At 34.9% G+C, this 25,268-nt stretch overlaps 1 protein-coding gene across 1 annotated transcript in view; it reads left to right on the top strand.

Moving 5' to 3' along the window:
- The first annotated feature begins 23,460 nt into the window (after positions 1–23,460).
- The window catches only part of LOC135696287 (uncharacterized), a 30,139-nt gene continuing 28,331 nt past the window's right edge, over positions 23,461–25,268 (top strand). Inside the window, exon 1 of the mRNA XM_065215634.2 lies at positions 23,461–24,967. Coding sequence (XP_065071706.2) covers positions 24,451–24,967 — 517 coding nt within the window. The 5' untranslated portion in view covers positions 23,461–24,450. The remainder of the gene's footprint in view (positions 24,968–25,268) is intronic.

Raw genomic sequence — 25,268 nt, 5'->3', positions numbered from 1 at the left:
TTTTCGAAATGCTCATTGGCCGATTCGGAAAGGAATTGTTGTGTCTGTTCTCTTTAGATACGATCTCTAATTTTACTTTTTGAATTTGATTAAGTGCAAGATTTGATCAATTGGTTGTCATTTCAAAGTGATTCATTAAAGGCAGAGGGCCATAGTCTGGGTCATTTCATATCCCAAGCTGTAAGAGCAATATGCCTAAAAATTATCAATTTGAAGCAGATAAAATTATGTCATTAATGTCTGTATGATAATTTTCGTCGCCTAAAGTTTTCTGTTTGCCAAGAGACGGACGGCAAAATCTGGAAAACTTGTTGCAATTGTTGCCCTGCATACATATGCAAGAAAACAATTAAAATTCCATGTTATGAAACAGGGAATCGTTGATTAAACATTACAGCAAGCTCTAAATTACCATATTTAATCATGATTCCTTCGTGCCGCTGATCACGATGGAACCAAAAAGAAGCCAAACTTTAACAAAAGGATTGCAATTGAAGAGGGGATTGTCTTTCACTGTTTTCAATTTTTCTCCATTTCATTATTTATTTTAAATACAACACACATGTAATTCTAAGGATACGAATAGAATTGTACAAATGACGAGCAAGTTTAACTATGAATAAAATTGTATCGAATATATTGTCATCAAGGTCAGAATAAATATTTGTATCATCTGCAAAAAGATAAAAAATGAGCTTTATTGAAACCTTGAATCAGTGATGTATAAAAGAAATAGCAGGGAGCCAAGTACTGATCACTGTCGGACATCATCTGTGAATTTCATTACGTCCAAGTTGTAGCACACTGACTTTTATCCGACAAACACGAGCTAAGCCAGCTCAAAGCAATGCCTCTTATTCTATAGTGCTCTAGTTTAGCTAACAAAATATCAAAGTTGACAATGTAAAAGCTTTCTAAAGATCAATGAAAATACCACATGATCAATCGAGTGATTTTTTTGAAAACTTAACTGTTAAGGATAAATTATTTTGCGAGCTTTTAAGAAAGAGTAGAGTCTTTTATGTATCAACCTTAGTTCTTCAAGAATCTTTTTATCTTTAGTTTTGTTGAATCTAGAAATGACAGAGCTTTCCTTTGTGTTGATTCATTTGACCCAAGACCATAATTTTTTATGTTTTTCCTGTTGTCTGTAATATCTGCCTTTTGTCCGTGTCCGTGTCCGTGTCCGTGTCCGTGTCCATGTTCGTGTCCGGGTCCGGGTCCGGGTCCGTGTCATGTTTTCCCTGTTTTCTGTGTCCGTATCTTATTCGTTTCAATTCATTGGCTGCACGGTTCCTTAACTTCTTTTAGCTGTCAAAATTATTTTCTGACTTGTTCTTTTTCAGTTTCCTTTACATTTGATCTCTTAGTCTCATTCTTTTCTCAATCATAGTTTTTAAAAATTGTTTTGCTTCGAATTTTACTTCTCTTTTTGAACACGTTTCGATAGGTACATGTTTCGTTACGAGAGAAGTTACGTCATGTATGAATTTGTATAATTCGCATTTGTATCTGCGGCATTATTTAAGTAGCTAAAGTCAATTTCAGTAAAATCACAAATGAAGTTTCTTTTATTAAATGATAAATGATCATATTTTAAATTATCTGACAGTATATAGAAAGTGTTGGCATTTCTTAAAATATGAAATTGTGGAATATGATCTGACATATGGGTTAGAATATCCGCACAAAATATTTATAAAGTTAGTATTGGAATCAACTATTAAGGATATTATTAAGTTGGTAAAGGTATTATCAATAATAGTTGAAGAATGATCAGCAATTCATGTAGGGTGATTGATTTATGGTACGAAGTGGTTACTAAAAAAGTTGTTGATAAAGCCATGAGTATGGGAATCAAAGTTAAATAGATTTACGTTAAAATCGTCCATAACAAATACTTGGTTATTTGCTAGCGAATAAAATGTGGTTGAAAGTGTAGTAAAGAAAAGTAAAGTTGAAAATGGCTTTGGAAAAAGCAAACATTTAGTAAACTAAAGCTTTTCGTCTGACACTCTTCAGAGTTTAAAACGGCAGAACATAGACCGAAAACTCTACGCTAGGAAATATATATATATACCCAGTTGTGGATCGAAATAGGCCAATCAGAAACACGAACACATGATTGTTGAGGTTGACCAATCAGTGTCGCTTGCCTATTAAGAATGTTACCAATTGAGTCCTAAGGTGAAAACGAACTCCTTTTGTCTACACAGTAGCGGTTTTTTCGTGCTATAGTAAAGTTAGAAAGTACTATAATATTCCTTTCAGAGGGCGTTGTCTTTTACCAATGTTGATTAGCCTAATGACGGCGCATACTTTTTGTTACCGCTGACCACAAGTTTCAGAGGTCGTTCTATGCGCTGTCTTATCTAGTGACACAGTCTGTTTTTAGTGAGAGAAATTCGAGTCTCACTGTAACAAACGTATGCAGTCCTCTATTGTTCGTACTTGATTTGCTGGAGGTCCCTGACAGGAATTGGAAAGAAATTCACGAAATTATGTGTCATTGCAAACCGATAAGCTCAAAACGATGCCCTAGTGCCAAAATTTGATGGCTAAGACCACACCTATAATACGAGCAATCTAGCCACATCTTTAAATTGAGCACCACATATGATTTATCTACGTATCAATTCAAAGTGACGTGTTTATGTAATCAATCTGGCTCTGCTGCTCGAGCCACTTAATTCTTTATGAAAGGATAACCGCCGGCAAGTGTAGCGAAGTTGTGGAAGTTGTGTCTTTTTCAATCTATTAGCGAGGATTGAAAAGTGGCATAACCCTCAGAACAAAACGTGTTAATGCGAATTCTAAATGACACGATGTAAGAAAAACTTATGTCATTTGACAATCAAGTTAGGCTAAGTTTTACGAAGATTGTATTAACGAGATTTAAGATCGGACATACTTCTCCTGATAAGAAATTTTACACTAACGAAGAACACAGATGCCAACTAGAACTTAAAAGACTCTTTGAATTAAGCCTCTTTAACTTTTACATTAAGAAGCCTCTATATATTAAGAAATTAGGTTTGCGCAAGCTAAGATAATTTGTACGAGCCTCTCATACAATTATTTTGTTTGGACCTATTAAAAGATATTATAGCTTTGAATTCCAAGTTTTATATAAAAATGCCCGTATATGTAAATTACTGTTCGCCGGTTTGTCATTAAGTGCTCGATGCCGTATAGGCAGAACCGTACGCGCTTTTTGGTGTCTAGAACGGACAGTTCTGAGTTGCTACTCCAAGTTTTCCCTTTTAATGCGATCATTAGGCAACTGTTCAATTATGCCTGAATCTGTAAAAAACAGAGCAGGTTCATAAGCACTGGAGAGAAAGTCGGCTTGTGTTCTAAAAACTATTTGGTATGATTATTCATTCTGGACATTCAGTATACGTCATCTTTCTATGGCCCTTCTCCTCGATAAGAATATATAACTGTAACAGAGTATATATTTTGTTGTGAAGAATTCTTCGCTTTATAGACTCTTCAATTTCGCATTAATGTTGCGCCATTCATGTTTCTTCTGGATGAATTTTCAATAACAAAATAGTGACAATTCGCTTATCACGATTTTCCTTCCTAACTTAATTTTGGAATCTTTCTACATAATGCCCAAAATCCTTGGTCCAAGTCATTTTCAAACCAACGAGCTTGTTTTTGCGGTAAAAATAAACCACCTTGGAATTTTGATTAACAAACCATACAAATATTCTTTAAGTTTCACTCTTCTCTTATGGCAGAGTCTTTGATTGCTTCTAACCAGGCTATTGTTTGCCCTCCTCTAGATATTAATCCAGTTGTTGTCAAACATCACTCTGATCTTTCTCCTTACACTAGATTTTTACCAAAAAAAATAATGGATGGAGACAGCAACAAGATGTCATGATGTAAGTAGCCTACCATTATCCACAAAGCAAAATTAATTTAGAGACAAATTTCAGAAGCAATACGTTATTAAAAGTTCAGGATTTGCTAGAGTTAAGCTAATTGTAATGATATCAGTATAAATAAGTGTAGAAAAACAAGTATTTCGTCAGACAAAACGTTAATATCTGTGGTTGAAAATCGTCAATGCTAAGTAAAAAATTCATTCTACTCGTTGTCGAACTCAAACCGGGGAGGAAAATCTTTGTGCCAATTAGAAAGTCAAGTTTGTTAAAACCGCTAGGTTATATGGAAGCCTGTGTAGCATGTTTATAAATTGAGACAAATTTTAATCACCCCCAACGTCATAGTTGTGATACGGATAGCAACCGTCAAGGACAGTGGGTACAGTGGTGGCGCCAGGGGAGGGCTAGGGGGTGCTACAGCCCCTCCGTCGGAAGCATCTAGTCCCCCCATCGGAGGAAATTTTAGGTTATTGTCGGAGCAAATTTGATAAAACATCGTACGAAAACTGCTTATTTTAGTCATTTTAGCCCCCCTGTCGGAAGCTCCAGCCCCTCTGTCGGAAGATTTCTGGCGACACCTCTGAGTGGGTAACCAGTGAATTGGAGGACTGCTGATAAAGGGCTATATCTTCTAATAATTCTCAAACGATGTAATCTTCTCTTTGTAACAGAGTGTTGAACAGGAAGCTACAGATCTCTCACTCATCTTCTAACTCGAGGGACAACTTACTCTTGCACCAAACCATAAGATTTCCAAGGAGTTTGGGACAAAACAATAGGGTGTCTATCAACTGTGTACGAAATTTACATAGAGTGATATTCCCCTTGTTGTAACCCTTTATCATGAATTTCTCTCCAGCGGCCCTAATACAGACTGTTTTTAAACCTTCAGAGATTGCTTTTCCATTGATTGAGATGATCTCACAGTTTGTGGAAAGCGGTATCTCAACAAGTTTTCATGCCTTTCAGTTTGTCTCTCAGTTTTCCCCTGGAACTCTGGGTAAAAGTTTACTTGAAGCTGATCAATGGTTCCAATTTTTTGCAGTTCATGTTATTTCCTTTCCCCTCAACAGTTGAATTGTATTAGAAAGCTATCAATGTCTTTAACGCGCTAGTTCGGATTGCCATGCTTTCGCTTTATCACTAAGAAGATGGCTAATTAAAATAATACATTCTTGAAGAAATGACAAAACTGTTTAATGTTTCTAACATACTCAGATTTTCCTTTATTAGTTAACATACTGCATTCAGATCAGGCGGAGTGATGGCTAATTAAAATGATACATTTTTGAAGAAATGGAAAAACTGTTGAATCTTACTATCTGACAAAGATTGCCGTTTAGTATTGTTGACATAATGTATTCAAATCAGGCAGAGTATTGGATTTTGGTTGGTGGGACGGTAATTTTGCTTGATGTGCAAACAACGGAATTGACATCCACTTCTCATCAGGTGAGCTCCCTGCCTCACTCACCCAGTTGTCAATTGCTGATAAGCGAAACAGGAAGACTGATAGTCTAGTGCCTGAAATTCTGTTTCATTAAAACCAGTTTTAAAATACGGTGTATTCAAGGTTCTTCAAAATTTTTATTTATTTGCAAAAATGACCCAAAACATAAGTTCAGTATACCCCTACTAGTTCCAGCATTTAAAAGAAGTGATCTGGTTATGTTGGGTCATGTTGTTTTGGTTGAAACATTTGAATCTTAGAATCATGGAAAGTAAGTCAACTTGCCTAGATATAACAAGTTTCCTCCTTAAAAAACAATGGAGTAAATGTGATAAAGTACAATCCACCTTTGCAATGGCTTGTGGGAGTGAGATTCTACTTCTCAATTTGGATAGGTGCCATAGAAACCTTGCAAATTACGGCTCGTGGTTTGTTTCTCTATTACAGCGATAAATTCCAATTTGCTAAAAATTAGCCCTACAGGAATACGAGAAGCAAGCGAAAGTTTGGATTAGTCAACCATTAGGCAGCCTTATTGTAGTAAAAAAAACAGATTAAGAATTGAACAAGCGCAGTAATAAAACTTTTCTAGGCTAGTCGAAGTTTCTTTCAATCTCCCGACAAGATTTTCATAACGAATACATAATGATTTGGGCGATAATGGAAATAGTAAGAGGCCTAAATCTACCACAATCCAGCCTGTACATTTAAATCTCATGATTTGGTCTTCTTCTTTTGATGCTTTGCCCCCAAAAATCTCTTAATGCGAAGAAGTTTATTTGAATTACTAATAAGCAGACAGTCAGTTTCCGACAACATTACGTAAGGGGATATGTTCTAAGGCGTTTAGTCTAATTCGACTCACGTGAACACCTGAAAATCGAACATTGAAAGAGTGCTCTTATGATAAGAAAAACCGCGCGACGAATTTAACACTTTGTATGACCGCTGGTTCTTTAAGCTGGCACGAGAAATCTTGATCTATGTTTATCTATTTTAAAGTCATTCTTGGGAGCAATGGATTAGATTTTCTTGTGTTCAACTTGAAGTCAGCTTTCTTTGAGCCCTTTATTTTCTTACTGTCCGTACAAAAATTCACATTTTCATCTTCTTAAGTAAACTGTGAAAAGGAAAGGCAAATATCAGGTAGCTACAAATGTTAGATATTCCCCTGTTTCAACGGAATCAGCATCGCACAACTTGGATAATTCAAATAAATTCTTTGTTCAACCAAGATCTATCAGGTGCCTGGTTTAACGTCTTTTATTTAACGATTGAAATTAATACAAACTTGCATTAGCAGGATTTTCAGAGAGGTGAAGTCATTGTTGTAAACATACGCTTTCAAATACGTGTGATTACCACGGCAATTGATGATTGCTTTTGTATCTATCGTCGACAAAATTAAACTGGTCACTTGCTAGCTGTCTTTTATGATCTGCCCTAAATCTTTCCCACTAAAGAACACAATTGCTATTCTTTTTATGCATTACTGCTCATATTTTGGGAACTTTCTCATTTACTGATTATTTAAATTCAGCCATATTTTATTCAATGTTGGCACTATGTCATCCGGGCATAAAAATGAATCTTTCAACAGAGGCGGACACAATCTTCTCTGTAATTTATACTTTCTTGTGTTCCTTTCTCTATATCCGAAGCTCTACCACGGTGAGCAAACGTTTTTCCTTTCATTGGTCGTCCTGACTTTGGAAATAAGCCAACGACATCATTAATGTTGAGAATAATGTGTGAAAACGTACAATACAAGTTTTCCTTGAGACTTAAACTTCCTTGAGACTCAAACTGAGCTTGAGATATCACATAAATTTGTAAAGCAACGTTGAGTCAGTAAGCCTACCAACGCTGATTTAGTTCAAGAATATGGAGCAGTCAGAGCAAATAATTCTTTTTAGCTCAAAGGACATTTTAAAAAAGAATTCCTAGCAACGTTTTTGAATATTGTCATTGCTGTTGGTGTAGTAGTTATTGCTACTGCTGCTGTTACTGTAGCTAAAGTTGTATTCCTGTAAAAGTGCAGGGCTGACTTTTAGTTCTAGATTCAAGGTAACGCTACTGCTTTTGCAGTAATAGACCATTGATATTCATTATCAAAAGGCGGTATTAAAGGCATTAAGAAAACCAGATAGGGAAAGCCCTACAAATTTCCTACTTTTCCACTTTACAAACTTGCATTGCTTTTTCTATGCATCTCTTTACGCTTTTTGCAAATTATTTGCAAATTAATAGAATGGGTTGGAAAACTCTTCTCGACGAAGAATGCTATAGCTTTGCGACCCGGCCTGACTTGAACACGCTTTGGTTTAGTGACTTGCCGCGTAGACACGCTTTTTATTTTATAAAGGAATCTAGCTCGAGGCCTATTTCTTGAAGCTCCTTATTTTTGGAACACTTTTGGTTCCTTCAGTGCAGTACTAAAGGTTCCTTCATAGTTGCTTAATTTAACTGTAGTGAAAGCATTCCCCCAATACCGTTTTAACTGAAGTGGCCGAGGGGTATACAGCAAAGCCGGAAATTATACAAGGAAACACTTGATCGCTGCCTTCGTAACAACCATTTGAACTGCTTTTTAACTCCAAATGAGTGGAACTGGATTCCTAATTCTTGACTGCTGGCAATGATAAACATATTTAAAATTGAAAAGTTTCTTAAGACTGGTTTCCATATAACGTATTTCGACCCATTTCATTGTCCTTCAGGGTCCACCGTTTTCAAGGTATACGAAAGCCGAAAAACGTATTTCATCTTAATTCATCGTAATTCAACGTATTTTGTCGGGAAAACCAAAATTTTTTTTGATTTCGTCCGATGAATTACGTCGAATTACGTTGAATTACGTTCTAGTAGGATTATTTACGATAGGTGCTTTTCATAAAATTTGGTCGGTTTTCATATAACGGAAATAGTCTTAATTGATCGTAGACTCTGAATTGCGACGAAATACGTCAGAATCAATTGTCGATATACGTTATATGAAAACGAGGCTTAACAGTTCTTTAATGTGTTCCACCCTCTACCCTTTTCAAGGCATCATACTTCAAAAGGATTGTGATAGGCAAGTTATGCTATGCAAATACGAGATTTATTTAGGCACCTATATAATTCCAAGTAAATGTGACTTACAGTAAGATATCCACAGAATGAATTAAAAAGAACAACAAGCATATTTACGAGACCTACTGTTGTTATTGAGCTGTATTTCAATCCCCGTTAAACGGAAAATATACCACACTGACAGACAAGGCTAAATATTTATTCTTTCGAGTCGGCGATTAACAGTGACAAAACCACGCCAAGAATTGTTACCAGTTGAATTAATGGAATCAACTCAAAGGCGTTGTGTCTCGAAAATTGGCCAAATATTGGCTAGGCTTTTAGGGAAATGACAGACAGCCTAATTTTCATTGTTACAGTCCAAACAATTGCCACTGTAGGCGTGGGCTTCTTATATCTACAGTATCAAATCTGTTTGGAAAGCAAATTCAACTGTTTGTTTTAGTTAAGGTACACGCATGAAAGTGGTCCATTCGCCATTTTGAAGGCTAAAAACTGTTAAGATTAGAAGACTTTGTCCAAAAGAAAATAAAATTTGCCTCAAGGCTTTCTAATTCATGTAGGTGTATTAAGTGCTAAACTTTATCGACCCTGTGTATGTACTAAAATTGGGTCTGATTCATTTTAGTTACTTCTTCGTAACCTACCTTTCAAGTTACAAACCACTGGTTCATCACCTTGTGATCAATAATTTTAAAGTCTTTTTTAAAGTTTTATTTAAAGAGATATTTAATACAGACCTGCACAAATTTTGTACAGATCTGCCGACGATATTAAGTGACTGTAAGTTGATATCCTAGGCCGTTATAAATCACCATTGAAATTCGATGATTAATCAAATCGCTCGAAATGACGCACAATATTGCAGAAGAAATTGCTACAAGAAACCCAAGAGCACTCATTACAGCTTTATATTAGCAAGGGCGATTACAATGTTACTTTTCTATTTGATTTAAATTAGATATCGCAATTTATTTGTCAAATATAATAATATGGGCTCAACATCCAAAAGCAAACGGAAATAACCATTACGGCGATTTTCTGAGAAATCTGATACTACAGTTTCGAATGTAATTTAAATTGAAAGTGCATCTATACTTACTGAATATTTTTTCTCAGAGGTTGCTTTGGTTGGAAAAATAGGCCAAAAACACTCGAAAGTTTCAAAATATGATAGTGCATCCTCGTTTATCCGAACTTCTGTTATCCGACCACCATCTCAGGTGCGGTTTTTTATATTTGAACACATTTTCATTTGACAGAACACCAAGCCTTAAAACAAATCCAGAAAGTTGCAAACATGGTTTTTCAAACAGATGTGAAGATTAAGTTGTTATGTCACAGTTCCCTTTTTCATGTCATAAGTATTACTGAAAGCCAAAATGACATTTTTAACCCTTTCTCATTAAGTAATGTGTGTGATCTTTCCTTACCAAAAAGTTATCCTAAATGATAAGAACTTTTGGGTTATCCGATCGTCTCATATTTCATTCCAAGATGTGTGGATAAACAGGTTGCACTGTAAGCAACTGGACATTGGAAATCATTAAGAAAAAAAAGGCCCATGAAGGAAAGCACGCACAATATCTCCATATGGGACTTCTTTATTGAAGAATGGCCGGTCAATTAAACATGATGCAACAATTAAGTTGCAAGCATATAATTGATCTAGTCGTGTATGAGGTAAAATTGAATTGGATGATTTTATCGTATTGAATACCTTTTTCTCATTACCGGAAGCAAAGATGGATGAATGGTGAAAAGTCGTGGTCACTTAAAATCCCAGTTCCAGTTTGATTGTAGCCCTCAATTCGCTTTCTGAAAGTTCCAATTATTTTTGCTTTAAGTATAAGCGATTTTAGGTATCATCTGTTGTATCTCATTAATGGCTTTTTAATAAAAAAGATTGGTGCTTGTCGACTTACTCATGCCTCTGACAAGCATGTAAATTCATTTACAATAAGAATTTTGATTGCTGTCATGAAAGAAAACAAGCAAACAAAAAGGCGCTAAGATTCTAACAAAAAGTCAGTAGCCTTTCATATAGGCCACATGACTTATTCATTTGTGAAAGCAACATCCAGGCAATATAAACATAGAAGCAATTGTAAATGATTTTTTCTTTTGATGTTTTGATATCTACTTATTGCTATCATTAATAGATGTTCTAAGCAAGATCATCCATGCCTGCCTTTTTAACATTTGCTTGTCACAAAGGAAATCACAGGCTAAACAACATTGACAAGGCGCAAACGACATGAACACAATGAAAGCAGGTTCAAGCATGTATTCGATTGTCTGTTTACATCAGATCCAAGACTCGCTATTCAACTGATCAACCAATCAGAGTCTGATTGCCTCATCAGTTTCATTTTCAAGTGACATCTTTGTTGATAAGAAAATGAAAGTCTGTTTCATAAACAGTTTCTTTGGTGTAAAATTATTAATCGACTGTATAGTAATTATTAATTTGCAAAGAAATTGTGATAAAGCTTGATATCCTGGACTTGTCTGCAAGGAATGATGGATAAATTAAAATTAATTTTCTTTTTTTTTAAAACGAATTCCACCTGTTCATTTCTCCAGTTCTTCTCCAGATTTTTCTTGATCCGTGGATGCCAATATTAGACCTTACAATAAGCCTATTTCTTTGTTCCCCATATGAACTCGGGAATGTGTTTTCCCGCCAAAGTTATGAAGGCCCCAAATCATCTGTGAGTTTTTTACTAAAGTTGTGATTATTGAAATTTTTGAACGTTTTTGCTGCTAAGGTAACTTTGGCTGTTGCTGTCTTTCATTTTTTTTGCAAAAATAATATGCTGCATTCCATTCTTGACTTATGGAAATTAGAAATTACACAGTTAATGATATTACGATATAATGTATCATCAGAGCGAGAAACTGAAAGCATTTACAAAATCTATTGAGATTCAGTGATTGTTCCCTAAAATGCTACCCATAACATCGATATATGAGATGGAAGAAAACGCTGAGCCCATGATTGGCCACTGAAAACGTCTTCCGGCGACGCTTATATCTGTAAGAACACCCATTCAACTAAAAACTAAAGAGAGTTTCGTGATCCTCTTTCTTGTAGTAGATCAATTCCAAAAACTATAACCTATTAAGTCGCAGAAAAAACTCATTGGGATGAGCTTGATAAACATATTTACCACCAATGCCTTCACTTTATTGTATACCGTAAAATACTTCTAGCTAATCAAGGAAATTATAAAGAATCAATAGGCTTTCACAAAAAGCTGTCTGCAAATGAAACTGACATTTTTTGGCACACAGCTTCTGTTATGTAAGATACCGTACTTTTGATGCTGTTTATGTAGTCGCTATGAAGAACGTAGTATTTCCCTTCCCTGAAATGTAATGTTTCCCTTCCTTGAAACTGTATAAGCTGGTCGCGATGAATCGGTTTGTGTGTTCGCGGAACGGAAAAGCACGTAAGCATTCGCGCCTTAAAATATATTTTTGCTCTATGCTCCCCTTGGAAGCGAGAATCCTGTACATGGTTGAAAATTGACTTCCCCCCCGCCTTTCTCCTTAAAAAGTCAATGCTTCCATGTCTTGGGGGGGGGGGGGGGGGCTAAAGATGCTAAAAACAAAGAGCAGGGCAAATTTCGGTATGATTGTAAGTACATTTTGGAAATTGTAATAATCATTGCTAAAATCCCCGTATCCCCCCCCCCGCGCCTCTACGGTCCCCGCTTTCATGTGGCTGATGAATTATCAAACCCCGGCTGCTTTATCTCTTGAAAGAGATTGTTTTATCTTAAAATTCTTAAATGTGTCCAAGGCATGTATATTGCAAGATCTATAGGTTTTTTTTACTCTGAAGGCTGAGGCATGCTGAATTTTCTACATTTCAACTGCTCCCTTGTGTAGTCCTAAAAACGCCACCCTGGTCTTAAGCTCTTTATAAAAGGTACAAGTTGCGATCCATAGCTCCGTTGGATAATTTGCTTTAGTAAAACACGTTTAGAACTCTGAAGTTTAAGCTGATTCATTAACGTATATTACAGTATTGGTTTTTTATAGGATATTTTAGTTTGGCAATTGAATACGAAGATTTAAGTGAGCTCTGATGAAAAGGAGACGTTAAGATTAAGCCTCTTGTATTTGTTGTACAGGTGGGTTTTCAATACAATGGTATAAGAAGATTAATCAACGAAGGAGTATTATTAGCAACGAAATACAAACAACGAGGCTCCTTGAATATAAGATTCTGAGTATGAGAAATGACCATTTCAATATGCTTATTATATCAGGTTTGATTGCACGTGTCTGGAATTTAATTTAAAGCCTTGGCTCTAATTCTGCGAAATCTTGACAAATAGGAAGATGGACATTTTAAGGTATGCAAAAGATCCTTCTTTGGGCTGGCAAAAGTTAGCATAATTTTAGCTAACGCCAAATAATGAGCAGATTTCAAGTAGTTAAAATACCCAGACAAAAAGTTTGAACCCTTAACCAATAATTAACTCATTTTGAAATTTTCATTATTGCAGGGAAGGGGAGGGTAAGCTTGACAGCTGTCGGTCACCTCGCCTTACTTGAAATATAAGAATACATGTAGAAGTTTGAAATCAAAAAGTGGATAATCGAAAACTGCAACGTATTGCCATTCTAGTGTATATGATAGTTTAACAATTCACATAAATGATGTAAATTCAGCCATACTCATGTTTGATAATATTCAATTTTCAGTTATAAAGAAGAAATGTTTGTTTAGCAAATTGAGAGCGATAGGGCATTGTGAGCGCATCTAACAGGCTGATGCGGTAAACATGAGATCACCGAGGGCGGGTTTTAGATATAAAACTTGACATTCAACTAAATGAAGTTTCATTATTACGATTCTTTGCTTTATGATCAAATTCCTTTTTGAATCAGGTGATGGTTATGATCTGTGCAAGAGCAACTGCACAAGAAGGCAACGATGACTAACAAATAACACGTATCTGCTATCCAGAAAAAGCTCAATAATGCAAAAACTAACTTAGTCCAATGGCAATTCCTATCTATTGGAATGACTGTATTGAAGGAAGAAAAATAAAGATGAAAAAGGTAAAAGTTGTTTCCCTTCTGTGACACTTCTTTGAATGCCATCGTTATAGCTCTTTCCTGCATGAATTTCCTTTATAGGGAGAAAAGTTATTTCATAAATGAAAAAGTCAAAATCTTCTCTTCATAGTAGCAACAAACAGTAACATCGTTGTTGCTGGATGGCAACAATATGCAGAAAAGAATAAAACATTTACCGACCCTGTTTGTTTGTGCAGTTGAAGATATGTCATTATTTGTTCTTAGTTAAAAATAGTGAAGCTGCCAAAGTACTTAAATAATCACTGAAAGTTCATGGAAATATTGAGTCTGACTACAGCGCCAGCAACACAATTGGGTGACGACTTTGAATTATTCTAAACAACCTTTGATTATATTTTATTTTGCATTTCCAAAGTCTAGTCATAGTACAGGAATTTATTATCTATAGACTGAATTCATAGAATTTGAGATTTCGCCTAAGGCACAATGTAGAACCTTTTCATCAAAAATTTAATTGTTTCAAAATATTTAAACCTGCTAGAATAATCTGTGATAACATAGAGCTAACCATGTGGTGTTCATGAAACGTTTTAGGCCCTCCTTTTGCTGCTCTGTTTTTTACAAGATAAGAAAAATACCTTTTTTTTAAAAGCCTTCGTATTGAACTTAGCAAAAGTGCAGAAATATGGAGGTGTTTGAAAATGCTCTCCAAAGTAGTGTTTTTACAATAATGCAAGTTTGAAAATAGCAAATATCAAAATCAAGTATTTTGCTTTCATTTTCCCAAGCAGATCAGATTGCCTCCCAATTTTGTGAGCAATAAAAGTTCAGCACAATGTTAAGACATGTAGATTAAACTTTTAAAGTGTCTCGGATCGAGAAGTCCAAGTTTGGAAGGCTTCATGGTCGTGTTAAGCCATAGTAATAGGGTGCACTATCCAGTCTTTCCTATGTTGAGCCAAAGCCTCTCGCAGAGTCTGCATTTGTTAAGATTTTACTATAGAAAGTCCTAGCCTCGGTTCAAGTTCATTTTTGCTTTAAAGGATCGAGGCATAGATATTGTTTTTAGACTTTTTACAGAAAAATAATAACAAAAATAAGTGACAAGAGATGAGAAACTTATTCACATAAACTTACTACAAGCAAAGCACGTTGCATCGAATCTGAAACTAACCTGCTTTTTACAATGAACTGTGTGCTAATGGGTTTTTCCATGTCACATATAACCATGATATTAAGACAGAGATCATAAACAAAGTGTGTGCAGAATTTCATCGAGTAGTAGTTAGCAATGAAACGAGCTTATGACACTAATGGTAGACGCCTACCAGTTGTTTATCAAAAAGCGTTTTTACTTCACTTAATCGCTTCGTTTTATTTGCTTCGAAACTGACTATTCCAATCTAAGCATAAATATGACACCTTTTCTTTTTAATAATTTATTCCGCTTCGTATGGTTTCATAGACGAGGATAAGGCTGTGATAAATCAAGCAAGTACGAACAAAAGAAAACGTCGTCTTTGCGTCGTATTAAGCGTATTATTTCCAGTACATTGCTCTAGTACAAGGCTCGTGTCACGATAGCCGCCTACATTTCAATCAAGCCCTTTTGAAAAGCGTCTTTTAAAGCCATAGCAGTGACAGGACATGCCTCGCTTTTGCTGAAGTTCAAATGCGCCACCGCATGTCTCTATCCGCAGTGCATTAGTTATGGACCTTTGTACCCTTTGTAGCTACTAGCGCTTGTAGTAGTTTAGAAGTAGAGAGCCAAACACTAAGAAATAACCATATTCAAATACAAAAGAATCATTCATTGACAAGATATTTACACTCACCAAACAGATCTCTTATAGTGAATTGGTGTTTGAAGTCCCAAAAACTGCTGCCTAGGAAATGGGAGCGTCTTTCTACCTATATGTTAATAATGATTAACATCAAAATGTGCTTTTGAGTAGATTATTTAGCCTAAAAATGAATTTTATAGAAATTTTAAATATCTAAAAGAGCAAACTCGGTTTGGACTATTGCCGCAATGCCTGACAAACAAACGCCTTCTATTTCAAAATTGAATAATGCTAAAAAATTGATGATATTTCGAACTACCATTTTTCAAATTTCTTCTCGTTGGAAAATTAGATTGACATGCTTTTAATCAAATGTATTCTTAGCCACAGTTGTGCCAGAAATCTAATGTTTGATTTATAACCAGAAACTCAAATGTACTTATAACCAGAAACTTTGGCTACAAAGTGCCCAAGAACTTTAGGCAGAGTTTAAATGTCTATGATAAAAGCTTTTTTTTAAGGAACTTTCATTGCTGCACATTTAAATTTTTTTGATAATTTGGGTGTTGCCTTTTGAAAATTTTTATGACCATGCCTATCGAACTAACTGTATGCGCAATTATCGAATTATATCAGCTCTCATCCAAGCTTTACAAGAGATTTCGAAGAGGAAAAGTGATCTAGGGTTAAACAAGTTTTCGAGAATAAAGATCTCAAAGAAGGAGATGGGAACAAAAACAACTAGATTCTAGATACTGAGTTCGATAAATTTAGAGAAATGTCAAAGATTATGGTCATTGTTACTATTATATTCTCGCCTTTAATATATTAATGCCCTTTTATAAGCTTCATGTGTCTACTGGTAGTTGCTGCAATTTCACTTTGACACTACTGAATCCCCTTTTCCACTTTAATCACTACACAAAATTTGAGTTTATCACTACTGTACAAATTGGTTGTCACTGCACGTAAAAATAAACCCTGCTTTGATATTTGTGTCCATACCTCCCTTACATAGTCCTAAAACCGATTCTCGCTGGTATCTTTTTCGCGCCTGACAGATATTATAGTTCCACTGTTTAGTGATTAACGGCCCTCGGGGAGAATTTCTGACACAAAACTTTCTTATAAAACTTTGTGATCTGAAGCATGATATGATGGCATATCAAGTTTTCATATAATATTTAACCTATATATATTGTATGCACCAAACTTTCAAAATGTTAATGCATTGCTATTTTGAACAGATCTTTCAAGACATCTTCATAAAAATCTTTTGAGTAGCAAGTTGATGTTTTGTATACAATTTTGTTTATTGCTTAAGTGCTATAGAATTGACACGAAAGATGCATTTGTATGAAAGATCCTAAAACTGGTTATAAAAAGTGAAAGGCAACGTGTTGCTAGCAATGATGTCAAAAAGCAAAAGATTGAAAGTGTATTGAGGGTATATGAAGCTAAAAATAAAAATGTGCATGTTTCTAATTAAACCTTTGTTTTCTCTTTCTCTTTCTCTACATTTTGACCTACCCTCCGTTTTTACGTGCCGCTTTTACCTATACACGTCTTCTCTTCAAACTAAATGGACGTTTTTGTCCAAAAAAAGAAAGGTTTAACCAAAGGAAACAGAAACTTGATGTCTCATATGTATTAGAAAAATTTTGCTGTTAAAAAGGTACTATGGCCTCGGGCTGTTCTGTCATGTGATACCTTTTGTCTTCAACCGAACTTTCTCTTAAAACTCTGTAAAAAGAACGGGTCAATGCTATTTGATTAAATATGCCTTCAAAATAAATTCATTTACCCAAAAATACAAATTTTAGTTCAAAATGCAGTAATATGATTAATGCCTATAAACAGAAAAAAACTTCATAATCAATTTTACATACACATTTTTGAAATAAGATTAGAATGAAGCAGACTACGGCAAAGTTTAAGGCCATTTGTCAAGTTTTCCAATTTTCCAATTTTTTAGGCTAGCATAAAAAAAGATTTCATAATTAAAAAAAAATTAAATGTAACTTTCTTAAAGTTTCAAGTTATTTCTGAGATTAGAGTATACCTGTTTGCTAGAGATATATCAATATGGTTTACTTTGGACATTTTTTTTCATAAATTATTTTTTTAGCTTTTGTGCTCAAATAATACTTCAATTGACAATTATTTGACTGTACAAAATTTGAAGCTGGCTTCAAAAAAGCAAACATTTAACGCCAAATTAACGCTTTCTAAGTATATTATTGAGAATAAACTTTAAGAAGTGTCTGGCGAGAAGGTTTTGTACATGTTAAAATGTTTGCTTTTTCTAATGCATTATTTTATGGTTAGCCTTTTTAAAGTTATTATAAAACGTTGCAACTTCTTCCTTTATAAAGACTTTCATGAGTTTTCATGCAACTTATTGACGAGTACTGAACATTTTGACCATTTTGGATTCAATATCATCTAGGCCTTAATATAAACATCATAACTTTTCAATTGCTCATTACTAAGCCCAATACTAGTTATGTAATACTAGTGAGTATTCTATAAGACATTTTAGTCTTACAACTTACCTGATTGTACCCTCCTCCTTTGCTTTATGCCACTTTAGATAAAATACGAATTCACAAAAAAGTTAGTTTGTTTTAATGGATCTAATCTGCCTTTAGTGTGTAAACTCATTTATTCCTGAAATTATATTAAAAATTATATCATACAGACATGTTATGAACAATCTATACATTTTCTCAGCCAACTATTATGCCTAAAAAACGTTCGTCGTAATTATTTGCCAATAAAATTGAAGTTAGCAAATATTCTGTTTATTTTCACGGGACTGAAGGTTCTACGTTTTAGCTTGCCAATTGTTTTGCTCTTAGATTCCATTTCTCGGGTTATCAGAAGAAGTGCAGTTTGCTTCAATTTTTAACTTGTATCTGGCATTTTTGTATCTTTAATAAACACATCGATACATCTAATAACTCTTAACAATAATAAGCTAAAAGTGAAAGCCCGATAGAACTAGAATGTATTGACCTGCAAGTTTATGTTTGAAAACACTGAAAGTTTACAAGCAAATAATTCACTTAGAATTATGCAATTTGGTAAATATTGTTGAAACTGTTCTATAGGTTATATATAGTCGTATACTGCTTTGATCTTTGTATCCAATTCTATAGTCCCAACGGCCCTACTGAAAATTTTAATGATCAAAGAGACACAGGGCTCTGCTATGCCCTCTCTAAATGAACATATTTTTACTTCATTATTTATTGATTTTATGGATGATTGACCAAGGATCCTAAAACGTAAAGCTAACTGAAAAATATATACTTCTAACTAAAGCAATGTAGCTGAAATATATAGCCAGAGTGAAGTAAAAAGTTGAGATAGGAAATATTTAAATTGTTTTCTTAGATTCTTTGTCATAGATTTCTAGATAGCTAGAAAAGATAGTAATGTTTTTAGAAGCAAATCAAAGTGAAATTGATTCTTAGAAAACGTGACATTACTCCATGGTATTCAAGCAAATAAATGCTGCATGTTGTTATTTCTCAATTTATTTCCATTTTTGGCTCTATGTGTTTATCTAAATTTCTTGGAATGATCAACGACCTTCAAAGTTCTGCAACTTATACAGAAAGTTATCAGCCTCAAGATAATATTTATCAAATTGCTGTTTAGAAATTGGGAGAAACTGCTTCTGAAATTTGATACAGTAATACATCTATAAGTCTACCTTCATAGGACTTACTCGATTCTTGTTTAGTTTTTGACCCCTCTTCAAAAGAACTTTGTCAAGAGATATTTCGAAACTTCCTGATTTGCTTCTAAGCCGCTCTAATGATAATAGTCTATACGATACATGCAAAGATACACTGTGGAAAAAGCACTAATATCTTTGTAACAGACCGTCTATATCTACAAGTAACCAAGCCCTTAGATTAACAAAAGCCATACTGATCATTAACAACCATAGCACTGATTACCTACAGCAATGAAAAACTACTCAAAAATCTTTCTTTTTAAGATTTGATGGAAAGAATTTTTCTAGTATCAGGCATCTATTTCCTGTCTAATTGCAATACATAAATAGAAACAAGAGCTCCTTGTGACTTATATTGTTCTCTGATGCAACATTCATTTTTTTCTAAATAGCAGCTCTATAGAATTTTGTATTTTAGAAACCCTTTTAACACTGTAATCAACAAAACAAATCAAGAATCAGAACGCTAATCCCGAGCTTGGTTTCTTAAAAGAAATGTGTGTTGCCCAGTGCATACCACGAGTTTTCCAACAGTCTCTCTTCCAGCAAATGCACAGCCTCTTTCTTATAGATCAATGTGTGATTCGATTCAAAGCTAATTTATTCCTCTGCAGTAACCATGGACTTATCAAAGCAATGTGACAATTTTTAGTTATTGTTGGCTTCTTTTCGTTGTCTTGTTTTTCTTTATTCCTGTCCAGTTTTTGAAAGATCACGTTTTTGCTTTCTTACGAAACTAAGCCTTAAATAACAAGGAATCATTCTTTATGACACCAATCCGATTTGGCAAAATCACAATTCTATTATCTCGATAACCACAAAAGAAACTGTAAAAGCCATATGACCAGAGAAATGGATTTGCTCTTAAAGAAAGGATTTCCAAATGCTTGATGAGCACAAAGACCTGCCTCTCTTTTGATTTGCAATAGATATAACATGCAAGCTATTTGTAAGTGGCGATGGTTAACTCTAAATTTACAGCCATACTCGTGTTATTCAACAAACTATTGAATTTCTTCTCTAGACTTGGCCTATTATCACAATTACTGATTTTTTGATATAAAAACCGCCGATAGAAATTGATAAATCCATCGTACTAATCACCCTAAACCTCACATAACTGCTAAAAATCCATCTTTTAAAGGTGGGATGGTAATAGCTCTTTTTGACGATAATTTGTCACCGATTTCGTGTTTAATGGGCAAACTTAAGAAAAAGAAGAACTCCTTGGAACATAATGGGTATTCTTTTTGATTCTAATCTTATGTTTAATTTTTCTGTGTTTTTAAAAAGTTGCTTTTTAGAATCTGGTGTTCAAGAAGCCTTTGAGAAGCATTTCCATTATAATCTAAGTGCCCCAAATACAAGCAAGGAACAAAATTAGAGCCAATAAGAATCTTAAGCCTTGACTATCTCATCATAATAATCATGTTAGGCCTAATCTTAAGTGAACTTTGATTGACTGGATGCAATGAAGCTGATTATATATTTGATATTTTCGTGTTCAAATTTCTTTTTTTCAAACAAATGTTGTAATCTGTATAGCGTAGGACTATAAGCAGGAAAAAACTTTTATGTTACAATCTTGATTCTCTGAGAAAACAAATCCTTGAGTATTGCATTTAACCGCTTTAAAATCTGTCGACCCAAATTGTTATATATAGAGAGAAAGGGATTTTATACGTAGTTTTTTCGACTTGTTCTTCAGCTATGCGTGAATGTTAAGAATATATTCAATAAAAAGGAATTTGATGATGTTGATATTTTATGAATTTCTCATGAAAAAATGTGACCGCGCATCACTGGGACTGAAGTTGAAAATCAGAGTTTTGTGCCTAATGCGATAACCAGGAAAAGTTGCTGAGGAACATTTAAGAACTTGTTTCAATTTTTTTCCTGAAGGAACATGAATTCATACGAGATTATTTTGAACAATAAGATTTTAAAGGATTTTTCGCGGGTTTTTAACGAAAACGAAAGGGTTTATGCCGTTATTTAGATTTCTGTGGAGTGTTTTCCAGGAATGTTCCTGGCAACCCTTAAAAATTGAAAACAAATTTTTGACAAAAAACACAATCGATAGTGCCTGGCGGTCAAAAAAGAATTGTAGACAGTTGGAATTCTTTGATAAAAACCTGTAGTAAATATTCGGGAAAACAAACAAAGGAGCTTCTGAAAATTGGTACTAAAGCTAACTCCCTTTAATGCTTTGTGAAGATATATATTTCAATTCTGAATGCGCAGTTATCTTTATCGAGCATTCTCTGATAAAAGCAATCAGATTGCGGTAAATGCCAAAAGGAAACGACTTTTAACGGAAAATCACTCTTGACCGAATTGAGAGGCTTGTCGTCAGAATTTGAAAACACTTTTCAAAATTGACATGGTTAAGGCACTGGTGTATAAGAGTCGAGGAACCACTACACAGTAAACAATTCAAGGGTCCTTGCCAGTTACAGACGTATTACACAGGGTGTTAAAAGCCTTTGATACGACAAAGATATTTTTAAGCTTAGGCTTTCAAACAGTGTAAGAACCCATTGATGCGAAAATTGAGTGGTCCCTTCTTGAAGTTAAGAAAAATCTTCTGGCCACCATCGCGGACCAACATATTTTTCAACAAATGCGCATTTTGTTATTTCGACCGTTTTGATGCGAATTTCAACTTTTATAAACTTTCACCTCCAAAAACTTCTATCTAAACAGTTTCAATAATGTGGCGAATCTTTATTTCGTCTGCTGAAACATCCATATCCTCCATAAAGGATAGCAGTTTGAAGATTTGGCTGAACAGAGCATAGAAAAAACAGTGCAAAAGGTTTAAACCTCTATAATTATTCCGCCCAAGGATAAAAAATACTTCAGTTTCACTTTTTTACTTGCTGTTAATCATTATAAGCCTAATAAGATATTTTTTCAACTTTTTAGAAACGATTGTAGGATTTTTCATAAAAGTATATTCAAACTTGAAAATAAATTCAAACAAATTTGAAACATAACTTGAAGTCCCATCCCGCCCCCATTAACACCACGGACTGCAATTCTGATTTGAAGGTGACAATGGCCATTTATACCTAAACTAGTTTTATGCATAATTATACTGTTTAAAGTTTCAATGGCGCAATAAGAATTAACTTGGAAGCACAATGGTTTATCTTATTGGATGTGGAAAATAATACGATACGATATAAAATGTGGAAAACGTATCCAAATTTAAATAAAAAAGGCATACATGCCTGGAATGGAGACAAATGTAGCTATAAAATATGCAAATAGGTAAATTAATATTGTACTTTTTTCTTTTTATGCATATAACTAGTTGGTATTAATTAGTTTTGCATAATTATCTATGTATATTAACTATCACTTAAACCAACTGTAAATAAAGAGATTATTATTATTATTATTATTATTATTATTATGTCACGTTTTAGCTCAATGCTACATCACAAGGCATCAACAATTATGATTGCTCTAAAAACAATGCGAAAACTAAATGCTACAAAAAAGGAATTATAGATCTTACCATCCCCACTTCAATAATTCCACATATTTCTCTTTTAGGGATGGTTGAGTCGCTACAACTGTCGTTATTTTCTTGCCAATGAATATCAATGAGCTGGAATATGCGAATTAGCCGAACGTGGAATTACTCATTGTGTCCTTCGAGTAAGTAATCATAATTTCAGTAGCAATTCACATTTCTTGTTCACAACTAATTGAATAACGGCACAGAAGTCTAAAGATGGTATATTTTCCTATAAGATAGCATTTAAAACTTGTAAGCACGTATCTGCAGTTCAACGATGATATTTCATAGATATGATCCTGGACAACTTCTCTATATCACTAAACAAGACACTTTTCCCGCAAAGCCTATGAATTCATTTCATCCCATGATGACGTCAAATCGTTCTTCCATCCTGTCGTTTCTCTCATCCATGAAGTGTCATTCACCAAACATGAATAGTTTAAAAATGTTAACCGAACGCGCTAGGACAAAACTGTACAGGAAACACTCTCCTAATCATAAGCGTCATTATTTCAGAGGTCAAGTTTAGTCTCATCAGATGATTCTAAAGTTTTGTCTTAATAGTTTTACAGACTAACAAAGTAAAAAATTCATGAAATTCGTTTGACATATTTTTATATATAGAGATATATCGAAAAAATCATTTACTCTGCAGTTTGTTTTTAAGCTTCAAGAACCTAAAGAGTTTATCGATTTCAAAGATGTTACAGAAACAAATGTGCTTCTTCGCTACTATTGTAAGTTTGAGGTTGTTCTGAACGCTAGAATAATTGTTAGGAGTAGGCAGCATAGAGAAGAGAGACATATAGAATCACAACGGTCTTTGGAAAATTATATATTGTAAACAAAAGCATGAAAGTTTATTTGTACGAATTTGCAGCGTAAATTGAAAACTGAAAAATTCCTGATAAAAGGGAGGTGTAAGGGGGGGGGGGCGCTATAACCCGGATTTAGCAAAAAATTATTCGTCAGTATCTCTAATAGCCAAGAAAAGTATTAGTACTTTCTTTTGAAGTGTGATGATCTTGCTCTCTTGCTTGTTGATTCATCCAATAAAGAAGGCTTACATGTTTTAAAACCTGGAAATTGGTTGCCACGTGGTGTCCGTGTTCAGGCACTTAGATAAGCAAATGAAGTCGTTTTAAGCGAACACGCGTACTGACCCAACCTCAATGACATAGCCTGTTGACTTTTCCGTGCTGGGCAAGTGATACACGGGCGGTATTACCGATAAGATGTTAACCTTGACGGCGATCTAATCGTCTGACAGACACGTAAGAAGCTGCTATGTAAACGTTGATGGCCGCAACACAATTGAATCGCGCATACGCCACGATAAACTTCGGCGCAACATTGGCAAATAGATGTAATCCCCTTTGATAAATTCCTCATAATTTACAAAGCAAGCTAAACACAAGTAGGGCATTGACTTTTGACGACGATTTTGGAGTGAAATCCTAATTCCTTCACTGGCTAAAAATTCAATCAGACGAGGCGGGCCGTTTGAAATATAATTTCAGCAAATCAGTTACAAGAGCTATGCAGTAAATTTGTTTGAATTATCTGCTAGGCCGCAAGGTAAGTCGCCAGCGCGGGGACCACACGAGTCCGCTGCGTAGAAGTCAGCATGCAGAAATTCGACGTGTTGTTGTAACGAGGGCGCTGAAGAAGAATCTTTAGCGAACCTGCGACTAGCAGACTGGTTACAGAACAGGTGTCAGCTTTAAGTCGGCGACTGTGTTTTTTTCTGTTATAAGGTGTGTGCTCATGTAGAAGTGAGTTCATTGTATTAACGGATTAAACGCGGGCTGGCGATCACAGCCCAGAGGAGTTAAAACGTTAAACGGCACGTTGTAACCATTAAGACACATTCATCTGCAATCTGTCATTGTGACCGGGTGGAGATGTCCATCTTTCCATATAATCGAAGCATAGGACAGACGACAGCAAGCTTAAGTGCACCACCAAGACTTTCTCACATGCCACCATCTTTAACAGAGCGTCCCTCTATGGTCGAGTTTAACGGAGCAGTTCAACCACAGCAAATTCATTCTACAGACACGTTCAACTTAGATCAGGAGCCAAGTCATCCGGCCATGTACGATCAGTATAGCAATCATACAAGTATGTACAATCCTAATGTTGGCTTGAGACAAACTACTGCAATTTACCCACCAAACCCAGCCTTTAGTCTTCATACGCAAATATATACACCGTCAGAAAGATTGCATTCATACACTGGAGAAGCACGGCAAGACCTTAACCCTTTCCCCAACTACAGGAATAATTTTTTCCATCAGCTTACAAATACGACATTTCCACACCAAGGCTATGCACAGTTAGGAAGTGAGAGACAAGATGTTTGTCTGAACAATAGAGATGTTGGAAGAAACCTCCACATGGGCCTCACGAAACAAAGTGGTATGTTTTTTGCTAATTAATTGTCCATCTTCTTTCATTTATTGCTAATATAGTATTGTATAAAAATGTGATGTAAGCACATTGAGCTTATCTTCCGATTGCTTACGCCTTCAATTACCAGAAAGATAGTTTGCTTTGAGTTATGACAAAGTTTGTGTATAGATCAACTGAGACGGGTATGAGTCTACACAAATTTCCGTATCTTTGGTGTTTACTTACTAACAACACCACGGAAATGTTCTTCTTACACAAATCGTAAGCCACTTTGAGACAGGACACTGTCGGGTCACTGTTTGCCTTT

The sequence above is a fragment of the Rhopilema esculentum genome, chromosome 14, assembly GCF_057945365.1.
Source record: "Rhopilema esculentum isolate cy_ngs chromosome 14, ASM5794536v1, whole genome shotgun sequence".
Lineage (NCBI taxonomy): Eukaryota > Metazoa > Cnidaria > Scyphozoa > Rhizostomeae > Rhizostomatidae > Rhopilema > Rhopilema esculentum.
Note: the sequence above shows the minus strand (reverse complement) of the source record. Positions and strands in the feature narration are given on the sequence as shown.